At 39.9% G+C, this 24,342-nt stretch overlaps 2 protein-coding genes across 2 annotated transcripts in view; one reads left to right on the forward strand and one right to left on the reverse strand.

The window, feature by feature from the left end:
- The window catches only part of igsf8 (immunoglobulin superfamily, member 8), a 154,347-nt gene that overhangs the window by 100,455 nt on the left and 29,550 nt on the right, over positions 1–24,342 (reverse strand). The window lies entirely within an intron of this gene.
- soat2 (sterol O-acyltransferase 2) overlaps positions 6,945–24,342 on the forward strand; it is a gene marked incomplete at its 5' end in the record, with an annotated part of 28,563 nt that continues 11,165 nt past the window's right edge. The window contains 9 exons of the mRNA XM_080790797.1: positions 6,945–7,026; positions 7,696–7,748; positions 9,848–9,975; positions 12,298–12,351; positions 12,672–12,779; positions 13,969–14,251; positions 14,572–14,647; positions 15,342–15,426; positions 16,225–16,270. Of these exons, the coding sequence (XP_080646923.1) occupies positions 6,945–7,026; positions 7,696–7,748; positions 9,848–9,975; positions 12,298–12,351; positions 12,672–12,779; positions 13,969–14,251; positions 14,572–14,647; positions 15,342–15,426; positions 16,225–16,270 (915 nt within the window). The remainder of the gene's footprint in view (positions 7,027–7,695; positions 7,749–9,847; positions 9,976–12,297; positions 12,352–12,671; positions 12,780–13,968; positions 14,252–14,571; positions 14,648–15,341; positions 15,427–16,224; positions 16,271–24,342) is intronic.

Below are 24,342 nucleotides of genomic sequence, written 5' to 3' on the forward strand. Positions count from 1 at the left end.
GTGCATGTGCATGTGCGTGCGTGCGTGCGTGCGTGGAAGGGGAATAGGAGCATTTGAGGCTGTTTTCAGTCAGTCTCTGTCAAGTTCATGATCCCTTTAACACCCTCTCCCTTTATTTGCATTGGGGCCGATCAGCAATGCATTAAGCACTTTTACCAATTATTATTTGTATTTTATTTTTAAACAGCGATCTTAAATTTATTTTTGTCTGAGTGTCTAATACTGTAATTGATGATATACTTTGTTCCTTACAGTAAAACAGTGGTTCTCAAAGTGGTACCCCAAGGGTCCCCGAAGGGGTTCCAAGGGGTCGCCAGCAAAATAATTGATGGTTAGGAACCCCTAACAACCTTACAGGTTTGTAACTCTGACAATGTACGAATGGAACTAAACGGACCATTTAATTCCATTTGTACAGTGTCAGAGTTAGCATTCCTCGAAAAGAATAGGCCTATACGTTTGAGCACCACTGTAGTAAAAGAGGTCAATGAACTCAAGAGCTACTACATATCAATGAAAGTGACTGTGTTGACATAACCTATAGAAACCCGGTGTTAGATCATGTGACCGGCATTTATCATTGACCTGTTCTTAAACACAGACTGCCCAGGGCGTAAAAAATAATACAATATTAGAGTTTTCTGCTGACATGCACTATGGATGTATGACGATCCTGTGTGAAGAAAAGGAACATGCGTGTTATTGATCTATCTGTCTGACTTGACTTGTAACCAGTCTTAAAATATACTGGCCAGAAAACCGTGTGATACTGTAGCCAAATTATGCACAAGTAGATTGTTTACCAGAATGCTAGAATGACTAGCAGTAGAAAAAGAAAAGAAAAAAAAGAAAAAAGAAATGGTCCGCTGGCAAAATTCCTTTATTTTGTTTGTTTATTTGTTTGTTTGTTTGTATGTACTGTATGTTGGGTTTTCTTTTTTTGTAACGTGTGATATAGTGCATGCAGTACATGCCTCTGTAGCTGTGGGGAAACTAACTCATGAAACTCTTTCAATAAAGATGATCCTGTCTATCATGTCCATGGTGGAATCTTACATTTCCTTACCTTAAAAGTAGTATTTCACTTTTAAAACACTTCTGGGGTCATTTTAGCGTCTACTGGATTGGAACTATGGATTTATTACACTACATTATCCATGTCTACGTACCAGTTTTTCATCATGCTGTAATAAGTCGAAGTCTATAAGGTTGAAGTGCTTTATTATGTTGTTTTGTCGGCGTCAAGGTGTTGTGACCAGATAAGACTGTGACCCTGCTTTACAATTACGCCAAGATTACAAAAGTTAAAACACTTTTAGACGGGCAATGGAAGGTTAGTGAGGTTATTTATATCGCCCTATAGGTATAAGGGTATTCGGTTTGAGGTTGCGACAGATTTCCATGATTCTGCTGTGCAAACACTTAAAGCAGGACTTGGTCAGACCTGGCATGAGGTGCCTGAATGACCAGTGTGTGCTAATACGAGTGGTTGCAGTGAAACATAGACGTGATGGTCAGAATCGGGGTCAGTGAGTGAATGACATCCTATACCAAAACAGATCCATAAGTGGAGGAAAGGTATTCACTCAGGAGGAGTGGACGTTTGCCTCAGTGCCTGGCTGTTAGTGTTCATGGTAGCTTTCAGCCCAATGTGACCCAATGTGACTTCTGCCTCCAATCAACCAACTGTTCCATAGTCACTGGTCAGTCAGTCAGTCAGTCAGTCAGTTAACCCATTCTGACCTGAGATCAGATTCTAAAAATGTCTTCTGAATCATGACAGTTTTCTGAAAAAGCTATGTTTCTATGTCAGTCGTTCTTCGATTTTTCAATAATAGCAGACCTACAAGCTCGTAGCTATGAGCTTGTAGATCTGCTATTTTTCAATAGCTAAAGCATAACATAATGCCAACATAACACCAAAAGGTATCCACCTAAAATGGATTTATCAAATATGAATCTATGAAAACCATCTACATAATTTTGTACCATGTGGGAATTAACTTGCTCAAAACTTGCTACGGGGAAGCAAAACAAACCTTGTGCAGGGATGGGTGCTAATGGAAAGTATTCACTTGACTGCAAAGTAAGTAAAGCTTATGCAAATTGTGACCTTCGCATTTCGTGGGTTTTAATTATGCTGTTCTACAGTAACTACAGGTGTTCATGGTGAGACATGGTGTTTTTTAATTTGCTGTTAGAATAATTTAACACTGGCAGAAAGACTATTAAAACACACTCTCTCTCTCACACACACACGTCACATGCACGCACGAACGAGCACACGCTCACGCACGCACACACACACACACGCGCGCGCGCGTGCGCGCACACACACACACACACACACACACACACCATTACTTAGTCAAAATTTGAGAATCTATAATCGTGAAGTTGTACAGTAGATCCACAATTTCCATTGTTTGAAATGAAATTAGCCAAATTTGAATGGGGCCAAATACAACATTGAACGCACCCTTGTGAACTACAACATGCATATTGGGTAAAGAAATACGTCATGTGTGACTGGTGTGATACTACTACTAGACAGTGTTGTTTTTGGCAGCAATTTTTTATTTTAGTTTTAGTCATAGTCTTTTGAATAGTTTCCCTTTAGTTTTAGTCACATTGTAGTCATCAGGAAAGTCTTAGTGTTAAGTCAAGTTTTAGTCGACTAAATATCATAAGATTTTATAGTCGACTAAATCTATGGGGGATTTAGTCGACTAAAATGTATTTTGGCGGGCCTTGATGCCGTCATAATGACTGATTTTACACTTGCTGCAAATAGCAGATCTACAAGCACACAACGCGTCGCGCTGCGATGCGTTGTGAGCTTGTAGATCCGCTATTTGCAGCATACAACCAAGTGTAAAATGACTTATACTCGATCTCTTGTCCACTAGTCCCTTCCTAACATTTTAGTCTAGTTTTTATTTGTTGATGAAATTGTCTCTTAGTTTTAGTCATCATAGGTTAGTTTTAATTTAGTTTCCATTTAGTTTTCGTCAGTGAAAAAAGGTAGTCGACGAACATTTTTCCTCTTAGTTTTAGTCGACGAAAACAACACTGCTACTAGATCTTGTCGAAGGTAAACCCCATGATGCTGTGTGAATGTAACCCTGCAGCCAGGAGCCAGAGGGGGCAAAGATCAGCCTGTCTCACACACAAAACAAAGACCCACGCTTATGAAAACACGCTGAATGACACACTGTGGACCACTGACCACTGATAACTGCTGTGTGACACCAGAGCCCAGAAGACTGTGAGTACAACATGACTCAAACTTATAACTAATTACTTTGTATTTTTGGGATATATACACAGCAACATTACTGTCTGCCTGATACAGACTTTATATTATTTGTTCTGCTTGTAATTACTACAATATTGACATTGATATACAAATACATATCTCCTTAACATTCAAGATTGTTGTTAAGTAACCAGAAAATGTACTACAGTGGGTAATGTGACTGTACTGTAGGCCAATATAAACATTTTGGTGTGTCAATATATATGAAACAATTGCAAAGTTTATAGCAGGACATAAAATGTACTGTTTGGAACAAGCACAATGGACATTTAATGTTCATTGTGCGTGTACAGGTTCTCTGTGTGAGAATGTGACATTCCATTTCATTCAATACATTGACATAAAGCTGAAGTTACACCCCCTCGTACTACGGTGTATAAATTAGGCCTCTGCCTGCCATTCCAGATAACTAAATGATGGTTTTATCAGCAGGTAATACGTTCTGGATCACTGCTAATGTGCATTCATTATGTAATCTCATCCACTATAATATCAAATGGCACAGCTTTGAACTCTGAATAGCTCAGAGCAGATATGTGATTTGGTGTGTGTTAAGTATACAGTACTAGTTGATCCCCCAGGGGTATATCCATTAGATTAGATTAGATTACATTACATTTATTGTCACTGCACATACTTATGCAAATACTTTGACAATGAAATTAAGTGTGGCGTCACAGGAAGCGGGTTAGGGCCGATTCATACTCCTATTTTACCGCTGTTTCGGCGCTGTAGAGCCGGAATGATACCCGCCCCCCCCCGAACCTCAAATGACGTCACATTGTAGGCTCTACAGAGCCGAACCGACTTGTATTCGGCTCTAAAATAGGAGTATGAATCACGCCTTAGTTTTAACCTGCCACAGGTTACTTTTAACCTGCCATGCATGTCGGGAGCCATGGGTTAGTTCTAACCTGCCACGGAGTTAGTATTAACATGTCACGCATGTCGGGAGCCACTGGTGAGTTGTAACCGGACTAATGTCGGACTAATGCCTGTCGGACTGTTAGTATGTCTAAGCAACGTACGGTATGCACCCCTGTATTATCAGGACCGGACAAAAGTCACACCATCAGATTTACAGGTTATTGTTAGATCAAGAGCTTATAAGACCCTCGTCCAAACAGCAAATTGTCCAATGAACCACTCTGTCCTGGCTAGTGTTCAGCCCCACTGGGTGACTGTGTCAAGTGCAGGGTGTCACCCTTACGTTGCAGATAGCAATGGTGGCAAACACAACAACAATCTCTGGAACCTTCCCAATTCCTGTTTTGACTACCAATGAATGTAATGTTGACCCTCAAGTCAGCCAGGCAAAATGCTTCCAATGCTAAAACGTCTGCCTCCTAAAAGTCACATCCTGCTGTCACCTTTTTGTTATTTCGATACACTCACTCAAGCTAGATAAGTGCCATTTCATTTGAAAACATTAATTTATAATAATGTTTTCACCACTTCCGATGACCGTTAAGTGGAAGCATTTGAAAATTGTGTGAGCCATCAGACTATCTCAGGACACTATAGAGTGTCGCAGTCCTCGTCGTTCTGAAAGGGGGTGGGACTGCGACGCTCTATAAAACCAGTGTTACAGTACATGTAATTTGACTCTTGTATTCCTGTGTTGCAAACACATTCAAGTGAGTGGTACTGTACTGTACTGTACTGTACTGTACTGTACTGTACTGTACTGTACTGTACTGTACTGTACTGTACTGTACTGTCCCGTGTGTGTGTGTGTGTGTGTGTGTGTGTGTGTGTGTGTGTGTGTGTGCGCGTGCACGTGCATGTGTGCTCTACTGGCCACTTTCGGTGTTGCAGGGACATACATACACGTACGTACACATACATACATACATACACACACACACACACACACACACACACACACACACACACACAGATAGCTCCGCATAGGAGTGGCTAGCACCATTCAAAAACAAACAAAATCACTCACCATAATTATGGCCATGACACTTACATGTACAGTATCTTAATCTCTCGATGAGTGACTATGGTCTCTCTTCGGCTTTGCTGAATTAGTGTATTGAACTAATCGACACTGAGATGACTGTTTTTGGTGCCAAGGACGAGAGAGGCCAAGACAGATATCTTGTTGTAATTATGGATTCATATATCTAAACTGTATTAGCCACATCAAGTCAATAAGAACGTCAGCCTATATAATCAAGAAGGGCTCCAATAATATGAATCTGGGAAGTCATGTGGCCTGTCTATGACAGTGGTTCTCAAAGTGGGGTCTGGGGACACCCAGGCGTCCTTGAAAGGGTTTCCGTAATATATAAAAAATAGCCGAAGCATAGCAGCCATTTTTGTCTGTTTACACGACTACAGCTGTTTGACAGACAACCCCTACAGCCCATCAGTGTAAAAAAACAAAAAACGCCATAAAGACCAGCAGTGAATTTCATCAATATGATCTTACTGTCTATGTTATCCAGGACATGAGTCCCATTCTGAGTCCCTGCAGGTTACTACAACCTATACAACTACAACCGCATGGTTGTTGATGCACTATAAAAACAGCATGGAGTATAAGAATGTACTACGCCAGTGTCTTATCTTGCAGTCTGACCCTGTGTGTGCACTGAACTGCAATATACCTCAAACTGTATCAGCATAGGGTTTCTACACTCCCACCTGAGTCCTCTCTCTCTCTTGCATAGTTATCTATAGCGTATCAACAACAATGGAGGCAGACAAGGGTTATCATCATTCTGTTTACATCGTGTAGTATAACCTGCAATGACTCCCAATGGAACTCATGTCCTGGAAAAGCACTGCGGGTAACCACAGTTCAAAAGCTATAACTTATACCACTGTTTCTCCACATTGGTATCAACTGGATGTCAGTGGCCTAAAGCATTTCTAACTGCATGGAATGAAAAATGTTGAGAATTGCCGTTACATAAGATGTGTGTACTTTTCTGTATAAATAATTGGACCTCTTGCACATCAAAAGAGGATTATCTTCTCTATACTGTATGTGTGACCTTCACGTGCTGTAACCAGTGAATTTGCAGTAATCTTAGGCTAATCAGTTGTATCACAGTAGGCAGCGTATATTAATAGATTCTAACTAGGAAAGTCAACATCCGTAAGTTAGAATATGTTCTGCAAAACACGAAGAGGCTTTAAACGGACAGCAGTAATAACTTTAACCACATGAACCCTAGCGTCCTAACCCTGTTCTGAGCCTGTCATAATAAATGGTGGGCCGGCCGGGACTCAGGAGGATATTGCAAGTGGACACTATGATTTGAATGATGTACAATAATATTTTAAAAAAATGTACAAAAATGACGTGTGATAGTGTGTGTATATACATATTATCATTGAAAGATGTGTTTCCATTGTGATAGCGTTAAATAGAAACTTTCTACGTTGGTTCCATTGATCCGAGCCACAGATCAACTGATTGATCATTAAAATAAACACATGTCTGCCCATCTGACCACTTCACATGGCTGCCTTTCTTCTGCCCTGTTAAGTGGTCAAAGTGGGTGGGCCGTGAGGCCCCGCGGACGCTTTCAACATTCACAATATTGTTACAGGTTCTTCCCGCTGGATCTCAGCAGTGCAGCACTATCCACCAGCAGGTGAAACCATGGCAACTGCAGAAGCACCTAATGCAGTGTGGCGCAGAAAGAACATCAAAGGCCTTCATTCTAGTGAGATGTCCAGTCATGGTAGGTTAAATGTGGCGTAAATCTTTGAATATATATTCTTTCAGAGCGAACGTTTTCAACTCAAGTCTTTGCTTCTGGGAGGTCAAACATATTTTCAGATGGGGGCCAATTACATATAATGTTTGGTGTCCTTGACATGAAATTTTGAGCACCACTGATATAAAGTACAAAGAAGCTATACGCACAGAAAAGTCCTTGTGGCGGTGCTGGCACACAGGAGAAAACTGTAGAGGAGATCTTGAAAAAAACACTGAAACGTTGGATTCATTTTTGTCTTACCTGCTGTCCTATGAATATTGGCACTCTGGCTATTGGTGTGTGCGGCCACCTTCTTGTTTTTTCAAGATCTCCTCTACACCACTGATATAGAAACATGGGTATTTCAGAAAACTGTCAGACAACTATATATATATAGCTGCACAACTCCTTCACCGAAGCACCATTAATGATGGGTGAGCCGCGATCCAGAAAAGTTTGGGGACCACTGAAATAGCAGATCTACAAGCTCTCAAGATGTGAGCTTGTAGATCTGGTATTTTCGGTGCGTGAATCAGGCATTAACACGTCATCTCTTTCGTCTTTCTGACAATTCAACTGTATTTTTCGTTCCTGCTGAATACACTGTGAAATTATTATCTGATATATGCCTTTCACGTTTTCTTTCTCCAGGTGAGAGTCTTAATGACATGCAGGTAGAAGAACAGTGGCAGACGTACATAGAGGTAAGCCAGTTGTATCCATTTGCTATTCAGGATCGTTCGATTCCCTCTGGGGACGCTGGGGGGCGTGTTCTCTCCTCCGCGTCATCGGTGCCCATACCCGAGGTGGGTTTGGCGAAAGGGCCTTTCTGTGTGGAGTTTGCATGTTCTCCCTGTGTCCCTTAGGGTAGGTACCCTCAAAAAAAACATGCGGTAATCCTGGTCTCTAAACTGCCTCCCCCTGGCCAGCCTTGGCGCCTGATGGGAGGGGAAAGGAACTGGTCGGAATAACGTGTTCCTTCCACGCGCTACGTCCGGCCGGGGAAACTCCCCCCTGTTAGGCGGCAGCTTGGACTCCTCATGCATAGAAGGAAGCATGAGGTCAGTCCGCTGCCCCCCCAGGTTGACAGAGGAAGTGTAGCGCCCAGGATTACATAAGATAATTGACAAAGGGACCCCTTTTCCACCGGGGGAACCGGTTCAGTTCTTTGTGGTTCTTAGTCCATGAGCCAGAGCTCCAAAATTGGAACGTTAATTATGAATTGAGTGTGCAAAACTATACCTATATTAAATTGTTTATTGGATCAATATAAGTAATTAATATATGATAACCCTTCCACAGTAGTAGCTTTTTCATATTTTCAATGTTTTGCATATTTTCCTATATGCCTCATTTGCATATTTAATGTAAGTAATCAACTGGGGAAATTTCATGGTGATACCAGACAGTGGCCTTGTGGTTAGAGTGTCCACCCTGAAACTGGTAGGTCGGGGTTCGATCCCCACCTGGGTCATACCAAAGACTGTAAAAAAATGACCAAATGCCTCCTTGCTTGGCACTCAGTATCAAAGGGTTGGATTGGGGGGTCAAATCAAAATACTTTTATAAAGATTAATGTTTCTCATAGTCATAACTGACCCTATGCCAAATGTCTTGATATCATATTGTCGCTGTCGAGCAGAAACCTTGTATCTCTCAATACATTATCTTTTTATGTTTTAATTAATTTTTCTTAAATTAATGCTGTATTTTATACTCTGTGGTATGATAGTGGAATACAAAGTTAGTGAAAATAGCTGATCTACAAGCTCAGAAATGCGTTATGATGGCTATCTTTGAAAAATCTTTCTATGTTGTGAAGATATGTGAAAATAATTTATTTTAGCCAATATTACCCTAGCCTATGGCTCCAGAGTAGACCATAGACCCCGCCCACTCACTTAGTGGATTGCCTCTCTTGAAGCTTCATGCTTCAGTCTGATAATCAGGATAATTATTTCCCATCTCCCTTAAATGGCCTTGCCTTTTGCCAGGCCACAATTAGAAATATGAATCTGGGCCTGGGCTGTGGCTCAGCGGTCCAGGCACCTTGGCTGGTGATCCAGTCTGGCAGTGTGCCGCGGGTTCGACTCTCGATCACGACGGCCTTTGCTGCATGTCACCCACCCATCTCTCTCCCCATTTCCTGTCAGCCTACTTTCTATCCCTCCATAAAAAATATAAAATAAAAATAAATATGAATCTGTTATTAATTTGTCTTGAGGTAAAATGCCCTGATGAAGGTCAGAGTGAGAGAAACGTTGTAGCTTTTGTAAGTGAAGACGGGACTAGATCCCCCTTTCTTCTTGAGGTTAAAAAGAAAAGAAAAAAGGTAACCACTTCCAACCTGGCATCATTCAAAAGTAAAAAGTGTTTTGTTGGAAACCACATCCTCTCACACAAGATGAAGTGATACAGCAGCACAATATCTTTATGAATCTTCTCAGCTCACTTAGTTCTGTCTAATTTATACTGTGTGAGACAAGCCATGGCTCATGGCTCACAGCGCTGGCCATTATTAGAGAGCTATCAGCCATGGCTTGTCTCACACAGTATAAATTAGCTTGATTCATGTCTATATCCCTTCAACACTATCCGTTCAATTTTCCTGGGATCACAGGGATATTGTACATGAACTCTATGGCTCTCATTTGTACCCACTATTGGTTTCCTGTAATAATGTTATTGTTGACCTGTGATTTATATCCCATTCCTCAGACACGTCAACCAGCTCACTGAAATGAAAAAGGCTAAGGACATTTTGCACCAACTGTTCATGGTCTGTCTGTCTCTTCTCTCATAGAAAGTGAAGGCGACCGTCTTAGATCAAGTCCATGGTCAGCTCAATGACCTTCTAGACAAAGCCCTGAATGAGTCAGTCCAGCTCTTCACCCAGAAGAACCACACAGAAGAACAGAAGACAACAAGCAGGTGCGGAGACAATGTTGGAAATCCGATTTTGGACTTAAAAGTATAGCAAGCCAATACCACGGATACTTCCGTTGCAAGAAAACTTTAGTCAAGTAAAATGTCAAGTCAAGTAAAATGTACTTGAGTAAGAACTTGAGTGTACTTAGTACTTAGTTACTGTCCACCACTGAGGAGAAGTAGGAAGTGGGGGTGCATTAAATCAAGGCAGGTGCATGCTGGTTGCTACAATTTTAAGTAGGACCCAAGCTCAGCAACTGTTGGATGAAACAAGTTTACTTTCAAAACAGGCATAATACTGTTGCGTTTCCTAGGCTCCTTCAGGTGCACCCTTCAAATGCGCTCTACTTTTCCCTGATTTGAAGCTTGCAGATGATGGTCACCAGTGGTAGCCTGGTTTCCAGCTTGATTCGCTGGGTTCCATGATTTGTTTTGTCACTTCGCTACTCCAAGGTAGGCGCCTAGGCGGGACATGTAAAAGACTGAAAGCGACACAGGGCTTTTATGATTGGTCTGTGTTGTGGGTTGGGGAAAAAACACCAGTTTGATGGTATCAATGTGCACTGCTACTGCTTTTTCCCTACAATTAGCATAGGATAATTAGGGGAGAGTGACATCTCCTGGACAGGTAGGAGCAGCACAGCCATGACACTGCATGGGACACAGAAGCACAAGCACGTTTTTTCTTCTTCTTTTTATTCATTTATTTTTGCATTAAGAAATGCACACACTTATTAGAGTAGACATCTCGAACGAGTGATAATTGATACGCCTACTTTTGAGGCCAGTCCTGGTATGCATCTGTATGGAGGTTGAGTACACAGCCCTGGCCCCTGGGATCTGTCCTCCTTCGGCTGAATTTTAAAGTCAGAAGCCAGAGTGTTTTACTGTGCACTTACAGGCATACCACATTCTCTTAAGGGCACTACGGATTTAAGCCTTTCTTTCATCCCGCTGTTGGTTTTACAGTGGTGGACAAATACTTCAAATTACAAAGTACATTTTCTTTTCATTATAAATTCATTGCTGGATTAGCCTACAATTTTGACATTTTTCCCCCAAATTCAAAAATGTACCAGAAATGTTCCAAAAATATCAACTATATTGAAAATATCTGATTCACAAGCTTACAATGCATTGTGTCGCGTTGCATCGTGAGCTTGTAGATATGCTATTTTCCACTATATTTGGAATAGGGCTTAAGTGGTTAATTCGTACTTTTTCCCTTCCTAGAAATCTAGTTGAGTCAAAAGCGCATGTACTTAAGTACAGCACTCAAATAGTTTTACCTTGTTTCGTACCAGCTGTTGGTTTATTTGTTCGGTCAGCTGTTTTTAGGCTCACCCACTGGGGATTTCATCGATGTGAATTCCATCTATACACTGTTTGCCAAACAATGGCGTCAGTGCTCAAATTCTCAAGGTTTTTCATGTGTACACTGAGGATTCTATGCTGACTATCTATGAACCCTGATACGCTGACATGATATGCGTCAGAGCATAAATTAACATAAATTAAAATTTCATAGCCTGTGTGCGTGCGTGCGTGCAGGCGTGTGCATGAGAATCAAGGGGGTGAGAAAGAATGGATATTCGAAAAGGTTATAGCCTACTGTATTCTGCAAATCAATATTTGAAGGCAGCTTACTGTGCCTCAGACTGTACATACTTCAAAGCACCACGGAGAGCTGTTACATATTATTACTGTAGTGTTTGTACAGTACTTTCCTTGCTCAAGGTTCAAGGTTGTATAAGCGTACTTCATTGTTACATCTTGTGCACAAGTACATACGGAGGCTTCAGACCATGTAGGCTACAGTAGCAGCACTGTATATTTAAATAATAATAATATTAAGTCAAGAAAAAGAGAGATATTTTAGGATGCAGTATCAAATGAAACCCTTGGAAATGATCAAGCTCTTTCTGTATGAACATTGCTTTAATGGTAGAATCAGAAATGTCTCCAATGACAGTATGCAAAGACTGATAACAGTAGAGCCTGTATTGGAATGTCAGAAGTGGATTAAGAATGCCAATAGTAATCTATATACTAATCTCTCATTGCACACCAGCGTGGGGATTATGACTGCCAAAACACTTCATTCAGACCATTAAAGGTCTCTGCGTGTGTGCGGTCCTCATTATTGATCTGTCTGGTGTTTGGGATCTTTGAGACCTGCCAAAGCCTTCATCTACTGTAACTTCACCTATAACTCTCCAACGTGTATGTGTGAGTGCGTGCGTGTGTGCGCGCGTGGTTGCGTGTGTGTGTGTGTGTGCGTGCATGTGTGCGACTGTGCGTGCGTGCTTGTGCGCCACATTTCAGAGCCCATAGAACGGAGGATGGTAAAGTTTTCATGGATAGGAGATCACTTTTAGAGTAAGTATATGAGTTCAATATTATGTACATTAACACTTCACAGTACAATGTAGATAATCCCTCAAGCAAAGCTTACTATATGCAGTATAGAAGTGGAAGACGTCTGTGGCTATTAATGCACTTCTGAGCAAAACATCTTGCATGGTATAATTCTTTCTGAGGCATGCCTCCGAATTATACCTGCAAGATGCCACATGACACAGTAAACATGTTATGTCCTATCTTGTTGCATGAAACAATAACATGTGTTTTGTCCTATAATACAGTATGTTTTGTCCTCCCTCCATCATAATACAGTATGGTTTATCTTTGTCCATCAGTGAGCTGTTTGAGATCAACCACATCAAAGCCATTCTCCACATGTTCATAGCTGTGCTCCTCATCTTCTGTCTCAGCACGCTGACTGTCGACTATCTTGACCAGGGCAGGTTTGTGTCTGTGTGTACTGTGTGTGTGTGTGTGTGTGTGTGTGTGTGTGTGTGTGTGTGTGTGTGTGTGTGTGTGTGTGTGTGTGTGTGTGTGTGTGTGTGTGTGAGCGTGTGCGCATGCATGATTTGATGACATTGACATGATGCAAACCTCATGGCCCTTACCAAGACTGACAGAAATGCCACCCTCTGGCATAAACAAAAGTCTCCCACTTCTTATCTTAAAACGTCAAATGTAATCTTTATTGCATATCTCTCTCTCTCTCTCTCTCTCTCTCTCACACACACACACACGTCTCACACACACACACACACACACACACACACACACACACACACACACACACACACACACACACACACACACACACACACACACACATTCCCTCATCGCTTGTCTGGGCGTCTGGCCATAGATAAATAGAGCAATCAATCCATTTGAGAGTATCTGCTGTTCCTGTTGCTTTGGGGCAACACTGTAAAGATTTGGTGAGTGTTTTCACATATGCAGGGCTGGGCTTGATTCCCACAGGGACAGCTGCCAGGGGAAAATGCAATCAGCATAAAATATTCAATACAAGCACTTTACCATAGATGTATTTTTCCCCTGGAAGAAAATCACCCAGAATGTTTTATTGTAATAGAAACATGGCAGAGCCTGCCCTTGAATATCAGAATATAGAAGGAAAGCAATTTTGTGCAACATTGTTGTACGCTGAAGTAAGTAGGGCATTAATTGACCAAGAAACAAAGGTGAACTATGGAGATACAAGGTTTCTGCCTGACAGCAACAAAATAGTGCATGATTACATCCCTTGATTGATTAGAAGACAGAGGAGCAGAGAACATCACTCACCTCTCCCTCCACTCCATCTTGTTAAACTGTCTAAAACTGTGACTTTTCAATCTGCTGTTGATGCTCCTTAGAGATATTAGTTAGTCACAAGCTCTTCCTAATAATTGTGCTGGTTCAATATTTATAAATCCACAGCCAGACTTAAACATTTTACTTAAAAAGAAGAAATTGTGACACGTTGTGAGATTGTAGATTGGCTATTTTTGTGTGGCACCGTATAACGAAGTAGGGCGCTGATTTACAAAGAAAACATCAAAAGTTGAGTTACGAGGTTACTGCCCCGACATTGGCAAAAATGTGATCATCTGTTGGGTTGTTCTTCTCCACTCTCAGGCTGGTGCTGGACTTTGATCTGTTGTGGTTTGCCTTTGGCAAGCTGGGAACGGTGACGTGGGCCTGGGCGGTGATGTTCTGCTACACCCTGGTCGTTCCCTACTATGCCCTGACCCTCTGGGGGTCTCTGTATCACCGCTCCTCCTCCAGGGTGGGCCTGAGCCTGGTCACGGTGCTGCTCATTGGTGCCCTGCAGGGCTGTGTCCTGGGCCTGTTCCCCATCTATGTGGTCCGACGCAACCGGCTGCCTCCAGCCTCCGGCTTCATCGTCATACTGGAACAGGTGTGTGTGTGTGTGTGTGTGTGTGTGTGTGTGTGTGTGTGTGTGTGTGTGTGTGTGTGTGTGTGTGTGTGTGTGTGTGTGTGTGTGTGTGTGTGCGTGTCGGCGTGCACGTGTGCGTGTGTGTGTCACAGCAGACTGTTTTCGAGTAGATATACTGACCATGATATATCTAACATCATCAGTATCATGGTCAGTGTATATTATGTCAGTATCATGCCAGTATCTTGGTCAATATCATGTCAGTAGCGTGGTCAGTAGCGTGGTCAGTATCATATCAGTATCGTGGTCAGTATGACTGACCTCAGTTTGTGGCTCATCAGATTCGATTTCTGATGAAGAGCTATTCCTACATCAGAGAAACGGTTCCAGTGGTCATGAAGAGTGAGCTGAAAGAAGGTACTGTAGCGTTTAAAACACGGCTTCCCGAGGCTATGTATAGCGTTTGTCTCAAGTGAAAACATTTGGGAACTCCTGCCATATGGTGTTCATTTTTAGTCCTCTCGAAATAGGTTTGTAGTGTGACAGCCTGGGGCCTGACACCTCAAAAGATAAACTCCCAGGGAAAATTACAAAGATATCACTTGAGAGTGAGACCTACTAAAATACAAAAAGTGAATACAAGCTCAAGTTGTGAGCTCATAGATTGGCTAACTTCACGTATTTTACTTATTTTCCACTGATATTTCTTTCTTTTTATAATTGGGAAATATTGTTAAAAGTCTGAAAACTAGGGTATTTGAATACATTTGGGTATTTTTCTTATTTTTCTTAAAAACCTAAACTAAACTAAAAACGGCATATTTACATATTTTATGAATCCATTAAGGGTCCACAGTCCAAAAATAGTTCCCAGCCCATTGATTTGGAAACACTGCCATAAGGCGCAAAACATCCAGGAAAATCCCTTTAATGGAGGTCTGCAAGGTCGTCTCATTAAGGTCTCGTTTTCAGCAGCTAAACGAATGATATTAGATTATAATGGGATTCTCCACACACAGTGCTGTGACTAAAATTAATGAGTGTCCAATGCAACGTAGTGCTATGATGATAATAACTAACATCAGGCAGCTGTGTTGGTTCTGCTTCTCAGGAGAGACCCCTCGATTCCCTACATTATCCAGTTATCTCTACTTCCTCTTCTGTCCCACTCTCATCTATAGGGAATCATACCCCAGGTATGGAACATAATGTATTGTACACAACATACACATATTAAAAAGTGTTCAATTTACTGGGGAGGATGGGGGAGACACATCTGCTGTCTAAAGTGCCATGGTGCAGGGCAGAATTCAACATTCTAATTAAGGCTTAAACATAGAACATGGTCCCCAGTGTGCAGACTGTTTTTATTAGGGATTTGAATACATGCCTTTGGTTTTGATATCATACATAGTAGGGATGGTCACACTGAATTAAATACAGTAGATGCATTTCCTTTTGGGCAATGTAGACGGTTTGATATAATAATAATATAGACCTATAATATAACAATTTAACAATAGATTAACAACATTAAAGAGCACTATTTTTGGAAAAAGTTCATTTAATTCAAAAATCGAAATGCTCACACTGCAGCTGTTTTCGCTATATTTGTCATAGAAGTGCATAGGGCTTAAGTGGATAAGAAAATGTACGCCCTCTGTTCAATTACAGTATACACCATAAATTATACATCCATGATCAGGCATACTGTTTTTGTGACATAAATGGGTCTCCTTAATGAATAGTGCCTTGAAAAAATAGAGAAAAAAAGTACAAAATAAATAAACAAACAAACAAATAACAACAATTCCTACAAGACCACACTGACAGATTGCCAACTTTGACATGAAATGCTACATTGGGCAGACATATAGAGGTGCATTTAGGCTGAAGGATGCCGTTTCTACTTTTTCATAGTTAACTTGCTCAGAAACGAATCCAGGAATCCAATATAATTCCTCAAGTAAGGAAAGCCTGCTCTTTCTCCACAGGAACCCCCACATAAGATGGAATTATGTTGCCGTTACAGTTAGCATGGTAAGAGGACATTGTTTAGCTTTTTGAGCTGCACTCATTTGCAACCACACATGATCACCCTCTCCTGGTAGAAATGTGAAGCGCAGGTTGTGATTGAGCGCTTGAGGTTAACGACCCAGATGAGATAACGGCTGCTTCGTTGGCCCAAGGTATTCCGTGGCAGCTCCAGTAACCCTTTCAACTCACGTTATTTAACCACTTTAACCCTGTAAGACCCGGATATATTTCTACTTGCAAAAAATAGATTTCAACCTTACTACTACTTTGTACTACTAGGACTTAGTAGTAAAAAAATATGTTAAAAAAAAGGTTTTATGAAAGTTTCATGCACATTTAAAATAATTAGTAAAATAATAATAATACATTAATAATTTACATTCGGTGGATATCTTTCACAATAATACATAATACATGTTCTAGACATTCTAATGATCACACAAATATATATGTATTACATGTATTTCAGTAATTCATTAAATAAAATAAAAAATGTTACAGAGAAGCATCGTTTTTTCTTACAGGGTTTTTAACCCCATACGGTCCCTCAGGGCTCTATACTAGTGTATTTTCTGTTATAGTGGGGAATACCTTCGCTGGAAATTGTCGACCGACAAGCTCACAACGCGTTGTGAGCTTGTTGGTCGGCTATTTTCTGCGGAAGCATTCCCCACAATAAGGATGCTGGGGTTTAATATGGCAGCCTTGGCAGGGGTTCCCCAGCATACATGCCAAGTACACCCAAATAGCAGTGGTGGAAAGTACTTCCATATTATATCCTTATTATTATGAAAAAAGTACAGTAACCACATAAACTATTGTTCATTGTTTTTATTTGAAAATAACAAAAAATCTGACAATAATGACAGGCCCAAAATAAAGACGCCAAGTTGAAAGGGGTTAAACTGGCAAAATAATCTCATGAATTTCCAATACGCGTCGTGCCTGACAAGAATACCAGACAACTCGCCCCTTTACAAACTCGCCTCTGGCATAAAGCTGCGCAGCCTGGTATTCCTAAAGTAACCTAAGTAAATTATAATTTAAACAGTTAAACCTAACCTTAACCTCAGTAAAACTATGCCTAAAACCTAACCCTATACCTAAACTTAACCCGTAAAACTGTGACCTAACCCTAAACGTATTTCTAACCTTATTCTCAGTAAAACAAAATAAAGAATACAAGAACCGCCGCACCGAGCGGTCGGCGTGAGGTCGGCGGAAAAAAGCTGGCGCGAGATGGAATTGGGGCGACTGTGATACCTGATGGAGGCCGGGGGTCTCCACTTTGAAAACCATTGGCCTATATCTATATACATATTATCATCATGTAAAACCCTAACAATTCTCCAAGAATGGTCCCAGCTAACATGTCCATCTGGGCCCAATTGGGTTTTGACATGGGCTATGGGCATGGGTTCCAAGTGGGCCGTGCACCCAGTTTTCACAAAGGGCCCACCCGTGTTAGCCCATATGGGCTTACGTGGGTTTCTAACTGGATCTTAGGTGGTTTCCAAATGGGCCATTTTATTTCAGAACCATGTGTGCGCCACCTGTGTTGGCCTATATGGGTTTGAACTGGGATCTGATTGGGCCTTAAGTGGGTACCAGGCGCTGGGCGAATTATATGTGACCCATGTAGGCCACACTTGTGTCCGCCCTCATTGTCTTCCGTCCTGTTTCTGTTGTCACCTGCTGTCGATTGTTCGTTCCTACAGATAGGATGCAGTGTTTCCAGTTTTCTGTAGTAGTTTCTTCAAGTGTTCAAACTTTATGACTGGATAGCACTTGATCTGTAGAGTCCTACATTACTATCTCCTACGATCAAGGGTTAGGGTTAGGGTACTGTAGCATGCCGTTTTTCATCATTTTTGAGGATTTGAAAAAAATGAACAAATGACAAATGAACAAATGAAAAACGGCGTGCTATAGTATGCCGTACGATATGGGCTATAGCCCATGGTCCAAAATGATGAAAAACGAGGATAAAAAAAATCAAAATTTAAAAAAACGATGGGCTATAACCCATCGTGTTTTTCATTTTTTTCAAATCCTCACAAATGATGAAAAACGGCGTGCTATAGTATGCCTTACGATATGGGCTATAGCCCATGGTCCAAAATGATGAGAAACGAGGATAACTTTTTTTTTCAAAATTTCAAAAAACATGGGCTATATAACCCATCGTTTTTTTTCATTTCTTTCAAATCCTCAAAAATGATGAAAAACGGCGTGCTATAGTATGCCGTACGATATGGGCTATAGCCCATGGTCCAAAATGATGAGAAACGAGGATAACTTTTTTTTTCAAAATTTCAAAAAACATGGGCTATAACCCATCGTTTTTTTCATTTTTTTCAAATCCTCAAAAATGATGAAAAACGGCGTGCTATAGTATGCCGTACGATATGGGCTATAGCCCATGGTCCAAAATGATGAGAAACGAGGATAACTTTTTTTTTCAAAATTTCAAAAAACATGGGCTATAACCCATCGTTTTTTTCATTTTTTTCAAATCCTCAAAAATGATGAAAAACGGCGTGCTATAGTATGCCGTACGATATGGGCTATAGCCCATGGTCCAAAATGATGAGAAACGAGGCTAACTTTTTTTTTCAAAATTTCAAAAAACATGGGCTATAACCCATCGTTTTTGTCATTTCGTCATTTTTTTCAAATCCTCAAAAATGATGAAAAACGGCGCGCTATAGTATGCCGTACGATATGGGCTATAGCCCATGGTCCAAAATGATGAGAAACGAGGCTAACTTTTTTTTCCAAAATTTCAAAAAACATGGGCTATAACCCATCGTTTTTGTCAAATTGCGGAATTGCGGAAATTGCGGAAATTGTGGAAATTGTGGAAATGGTAATTGTGGAAATTGTGGAAATGGAAATTGCGGATATTGCGGATATTCTTTTTCATTTTTTCATTTTTTTCAAATCCTCAAAAATGATGAAAAACGGCGCGCTATAGTATGCCGTACGATATGGGCTATAGCCCATGGTCCAAAATGATGAGAAACGAGGCTAACTTTTTTTTTCAAAATTTCAAAAAACATGGGCTATAACCCATCGTTTTTGTCATTTTGTCATTTTTTTCAAATCTTCAAAAATGATGAAAAACGGCGCTAAAGTATGCCGTACGATATGGGCTATAGCCCATGGTCCAAAATGATGAGAAACGAGGCTAACTTTTTTTTTCAAAATTTCAAAAAACATGGGCTATAACCCATCGTTTTTGTCATTTAGTCATTTTTTTCAAATCTTCAAAAATGATGAAAAACGGCGCGCTATAGTATGCCGTACGATATGGGCTATAGCCCATGGTCCAAAATGATGAGAAACGAGGCTAACTTTTTTTTTCAAAATTTCAAAAAACATGGGCTATAACCCATCGTTTTTGTCATTTCGTCATTTTTTTCAAATCTTCAAAAATGATGAAAAACGGCGCGCTATAGTATGCCGTACGATTATGGGCTATAGCCCATGGTCCAAAATGATGAGAAACGAGGCTAACTTTTTTTTTCAAAATTTAAAAAAACATGGGCTATAACCCATCGTTTTTGTCATTTCGTCATTTTTTTCAAATCTTCAAAAATGATGAAAAACGGCGCGCTATAGTATGCCGTACGATATGGGCTATAGCCCATGGTCCAAAATGATGAGAAACGAGGCTAACTTTTTTTTTCAAAATTTCAAAAAACATGGGCTATAACCCATCGTTTTTGTCAAATTGCGGAATTGCGGAAATTGCGGAAATTGTGGAAATGGTAATTGTGGAAATTGTGGAAATGGAAATTGCGGATATTGCGGAAATTGCGGATATTCTTTTTCATTTTTTCATTTTTTTCAAATCCTCAAAAATGATGAAAAACGGCGCGCTATAGTATGCCGTACGATATGGGCTATAGCCCATGGTCCAAAATGATGAGAAACGAGGCTAACTTTTTTTTTCAAAATTTCAAAAAACATGGGCTATAACCCATCGTTTTTGTCATTTTGTCATTTTTTTCAAATCTTCAAAAATGATGAAAAACGGCGCTAAAGTATGCCGTACGATATGGGCTATAGCCCATGGTCCAAAATGATGAGAAACGAGGCTAACTTTTTTTTTCAAAATTTCAAAAAACATGGGCTATAACCCATCGTTTTTGTCATTTAGTCATTTTTTTCAAATCTTCAAAAATGATGAAAAACGGCGCGCTATAGTATGCCGTACGATATGGGCTATAGCCCATGGTCCAAAATGATGAGAAACGAGGCTAACTTTTTTTTTCAAAATTTCAAAAAACATGGGCTATAACCCATCGTTTTTGTCATTTCGTCATTTTTTTCAAATCTTCAAAAATGATGAAAAACGGCGCGCTATAGTATGCCGTACGATTATGGGCTATAGCCCATGGTCCAAAATGATGAGAAACGAGGCTAACTTTTTTTTTCAAAATTTAAAAAAACATGGGCTATAACCCATCGTTTTTGTCATTTCGTCATTTTTTTCAAATCTTCAAAAATGATGAAAAACGGCGCGCTATAGTATGCCGTACGATATGGGCTATAGCCCATGGTCCAAAATGATGAGAAACGAGGCTAACTTTTTTTTTCAAAATTTCAAAAAACATGGGCTATAACCCATCGTTTTTGTCATTTCGTCATTTTTTTCAAATCCTCAAAAATGATGAAAAACGGCGCGCTATAGTATGCCGTACGATATGGGCTATAGCCCATGGTCCAAAATGATGAGAAACGAGGCTAACTTTTTTTTTCAAAATTTCAAAAAACATGGGCTATAACCCATCGTTTTTGTCATTTCGTCATTTTTTTCAAATCTTCAAAAATGATGAAAAACGGCGCGCTATAGTATGCCGTACGATATGGGCTATAGCCCATGGTCCAAAATGATGAGAAACGAGGCTAACTTTTTTTTTCAAAATTTCAAAAAACATGGGCTATAACCCATCGTTTTTGTCATTTCGTCATTTTTTCAAATCTTCAAAAATGATGAAAAACGGCGCGCTATAGTATGCCGTACGATATGGGCTATAGCCCATGGTCCAAAATGATGAGAAACGAGGCTAACTTTTTTTTTCAAAATTTCAAAAAACATGGGCTATAACCCATCGTTTTATTCATTTCGTCATTTTTTTCAAATCCTCAAAAATGATGAAAAACGGCGCGCTATAGTATGCCGTACGATATGGGCTATAGCCCATGGTCCAAAATGATGAGAAACGAGGCTAACTTTTTTTTTCAAAATTTCAAAAAACATGGGCTATAACCCATCGTTTTTGTCATTTAGTCATTTTTTTCAAATCTTCAAAAATGATGAAAAACGGCGCGCTATAGTATGCCGTACGATATGGGCTATAGCCCATGGTCCAAAATGATGAGAAACGAGGCTAACTTTTTTTTTCAAAATTTCAAAAAACATGGGCTATAACCCATCGTTTTTGTCATTTCGTCATTTTTTTCAAATCTTCAAAAATGATGAAAAACGGCGCGCTATAGTATGCCGTACGATTATGGGCTATAGCCCATGGTCCAAAATGATGAGAAACGAGGCTAACTTTTTTTTTCAAAATTTAAAAAAAACATGGGCTATAACCCATCGTTTTTGTCATTTCGTCATTTTTTTCAAATCTTCAAAAATGATGAAAAACGGCGCGCTATAGTATGCCGTACGATATGGGCTATAGCCCATGGTCCAAAATGATGAGAAACGAGGCTAACTTTTTTTTTCAAAATTTCAAAAAACATGGGCTATAACCCATCGTTTTTGTCATTTCGTCATTTTTTTCAAATCCTCAAAAATGATGAAAAACGGCGCGCTATAGTATGCCGTACGATATGGGCTATAGCCCATGGTCCAAAATGATGAGAAACGAGGCTAACTTTTTTTTTCAAAATTTCAAAAAACATGGGCTATAACCCATCGTTTTTGTCATTTCGTCATTTTTTTCAAATCTTCAAAAATGATGAAAAACGGCGCGCTATAGTATGCCGTACGATATGGGCTATAGCCCATGGTCCAAAATGATGAGAAACGAGGCTAACTTTTTTTTTCAAAATTTCAAAAAACATGGGCTATAACCCATCGTTTTTGTCATTTCGTCATTTTTTCAAATCTTCAAAAATGATGAAAAACGGCGCGCTATAGTATGCCGTACGATATGGGCTATAGCCCATGGTCCAAAATGATGAGAAACGAGGCTAACTTTTTTTTTCAAAATTTCAAAAAACATGGGCTATAACCCATCGTTTTATTCATTTCGTCATTTTTTCAAATCCTCAAAAATGATGAAAAACGGCGCGCTATAGTATGCCGTACGATATGGGCTATAGCCCATGGTCCAAAATGATGAGAAACGAGGCTAACTTTTTTTTTCAAAATTTCAAAAAACATGGGCTATAACCCATCGTTTTTGTCATTTAGTCATTTTTTTCAAATCTTCAAAAATGATGAAAAACGGCGCGCTATAGTATGCCGTACGATATGGGCTATAGCCCATGGTCCAAAATGATGAGAAACGAGGCTAACTTTTTTTTTCAAAATTTCAAAAAACATGGGCTATAACCCATCGTTTTTGTCATTTCGTCATTTTTTTCAAATCTTCAAAAATGATGAAAAACGGCGCGCTATAGTATGCCGTACGATTATGGGCTATAGCCCATGGTCCAAAATGATGAGAAACGAGGCTAACTTTTTTTTTCAATTTTTAAAAAAACATGGGCTATAACCCATCGTTTTTGTCATTTCGTCATTTTTTTCAAATCTTCAAAAATGATGAAAAACGGCGCGCTATAGTATGCCGTACGATATGGGCTATAGCCCATGGTCCAAAATGATGAGAAACGAGGCTAACTTTTTTTTTCAAAATTTCAAAAAACATGGGCTATAACCCATCGTTTTTGTCATTTCGTCATTTTTTTCAAATCCTCAAAAATGATGAAAAACGGCGCGCTATAGTATGCCGTACGATATGGGCTATAGCCCATGGTCCAAAATGATGAGAAACGAGGCTAACTTTTTTTTTCAAAATTTCAAAAAACATGGGCTATAACCCATCGTTTTTGTCATTTCGTCATTTTTTTCAAATCTTCAAAAATGATGAAAAACGGCGCGCTATAGTATGCCGTACGATATGGGCTATAGCCCATGGTCCAAAATGATGAGAAACGAGGCTAACTTTTTTTTTCAAAATTTCAAAAAACATGGGCTATAACCCATCGTTTTTGTCATTTCGTCATTTTTTCAAATCTTCAAAAATGATGAGAAACGGCGCGCTATAGTATGCCGTACGATATGGGCTATAGCCCATGGTCCAAAATGATGAGAAACGAGGCTAACTTTTTTTTTCAAAATTTCAAAAAACATGGGCTATAACCCATCGTTTTATTCATTTCGTCATTTTTTTCAAATCCTCAAAAATGATGAAAAACGGCGCGCTATAGTATGCCGTACGATATGGGCTATAGCCCATGGTCCAAAATGATGAGAAACGAGGCTAACTTTTTTTTTCAAAATTTAAAAAAACATGGGCTATAACCCATCGTTTTTGTCAAATTGCGGAATTGCGGAAATTGTGGAAATGGTAATTGTGGAAATTGTGGAAATGGAAATTGCGGATATTGCGGAAATTGCGGATATTCTTTTTCATTTTTTCATTTTTTTCAAATCCTCAAAAATGATGAAAAATGGCGCGCTATAGTATGCCGTACGATATGGGCTATAGCCCATGGTCCAAAATGATGAGAAACGAGGCTAACTTTTTTTTTCAAAATTTCAAAAAACATGGGCTATAACCCATCGTTTTTGTCATTTCGTAATTTTTTTCAAATCTTCAAAAATGATGAAAAACGGCGCGCTATAGTATGCCGTACGATATGGGCTATAGCCCATGGTCCAAAATGATGAGAAACGAGGCTAACTTTTTTTTTCAAAATTTCAAAAAACATGGGCTATAACCCATCGTTTTTGTCATTTCGTCATTTTTTTCAAATCCTCAAAAATGATGAAAAACGGCGCGCTATAGTATGCCGTACGATATGGGCTATAGCCCATGGTCCAAAATGAT

Source organism: Protomyctophum bolini (assembly GCF_963924005.1).
Source record: "Protomyctophum bolini genome assembly, chromosome: 2".
NCBI classification, from domain to species: Eukaryota; Metazoa; Chordata; class Actinopteri; order Myctophiformes; family Myctophidae; genus Protomyctophum; species Protomyctophum bolini.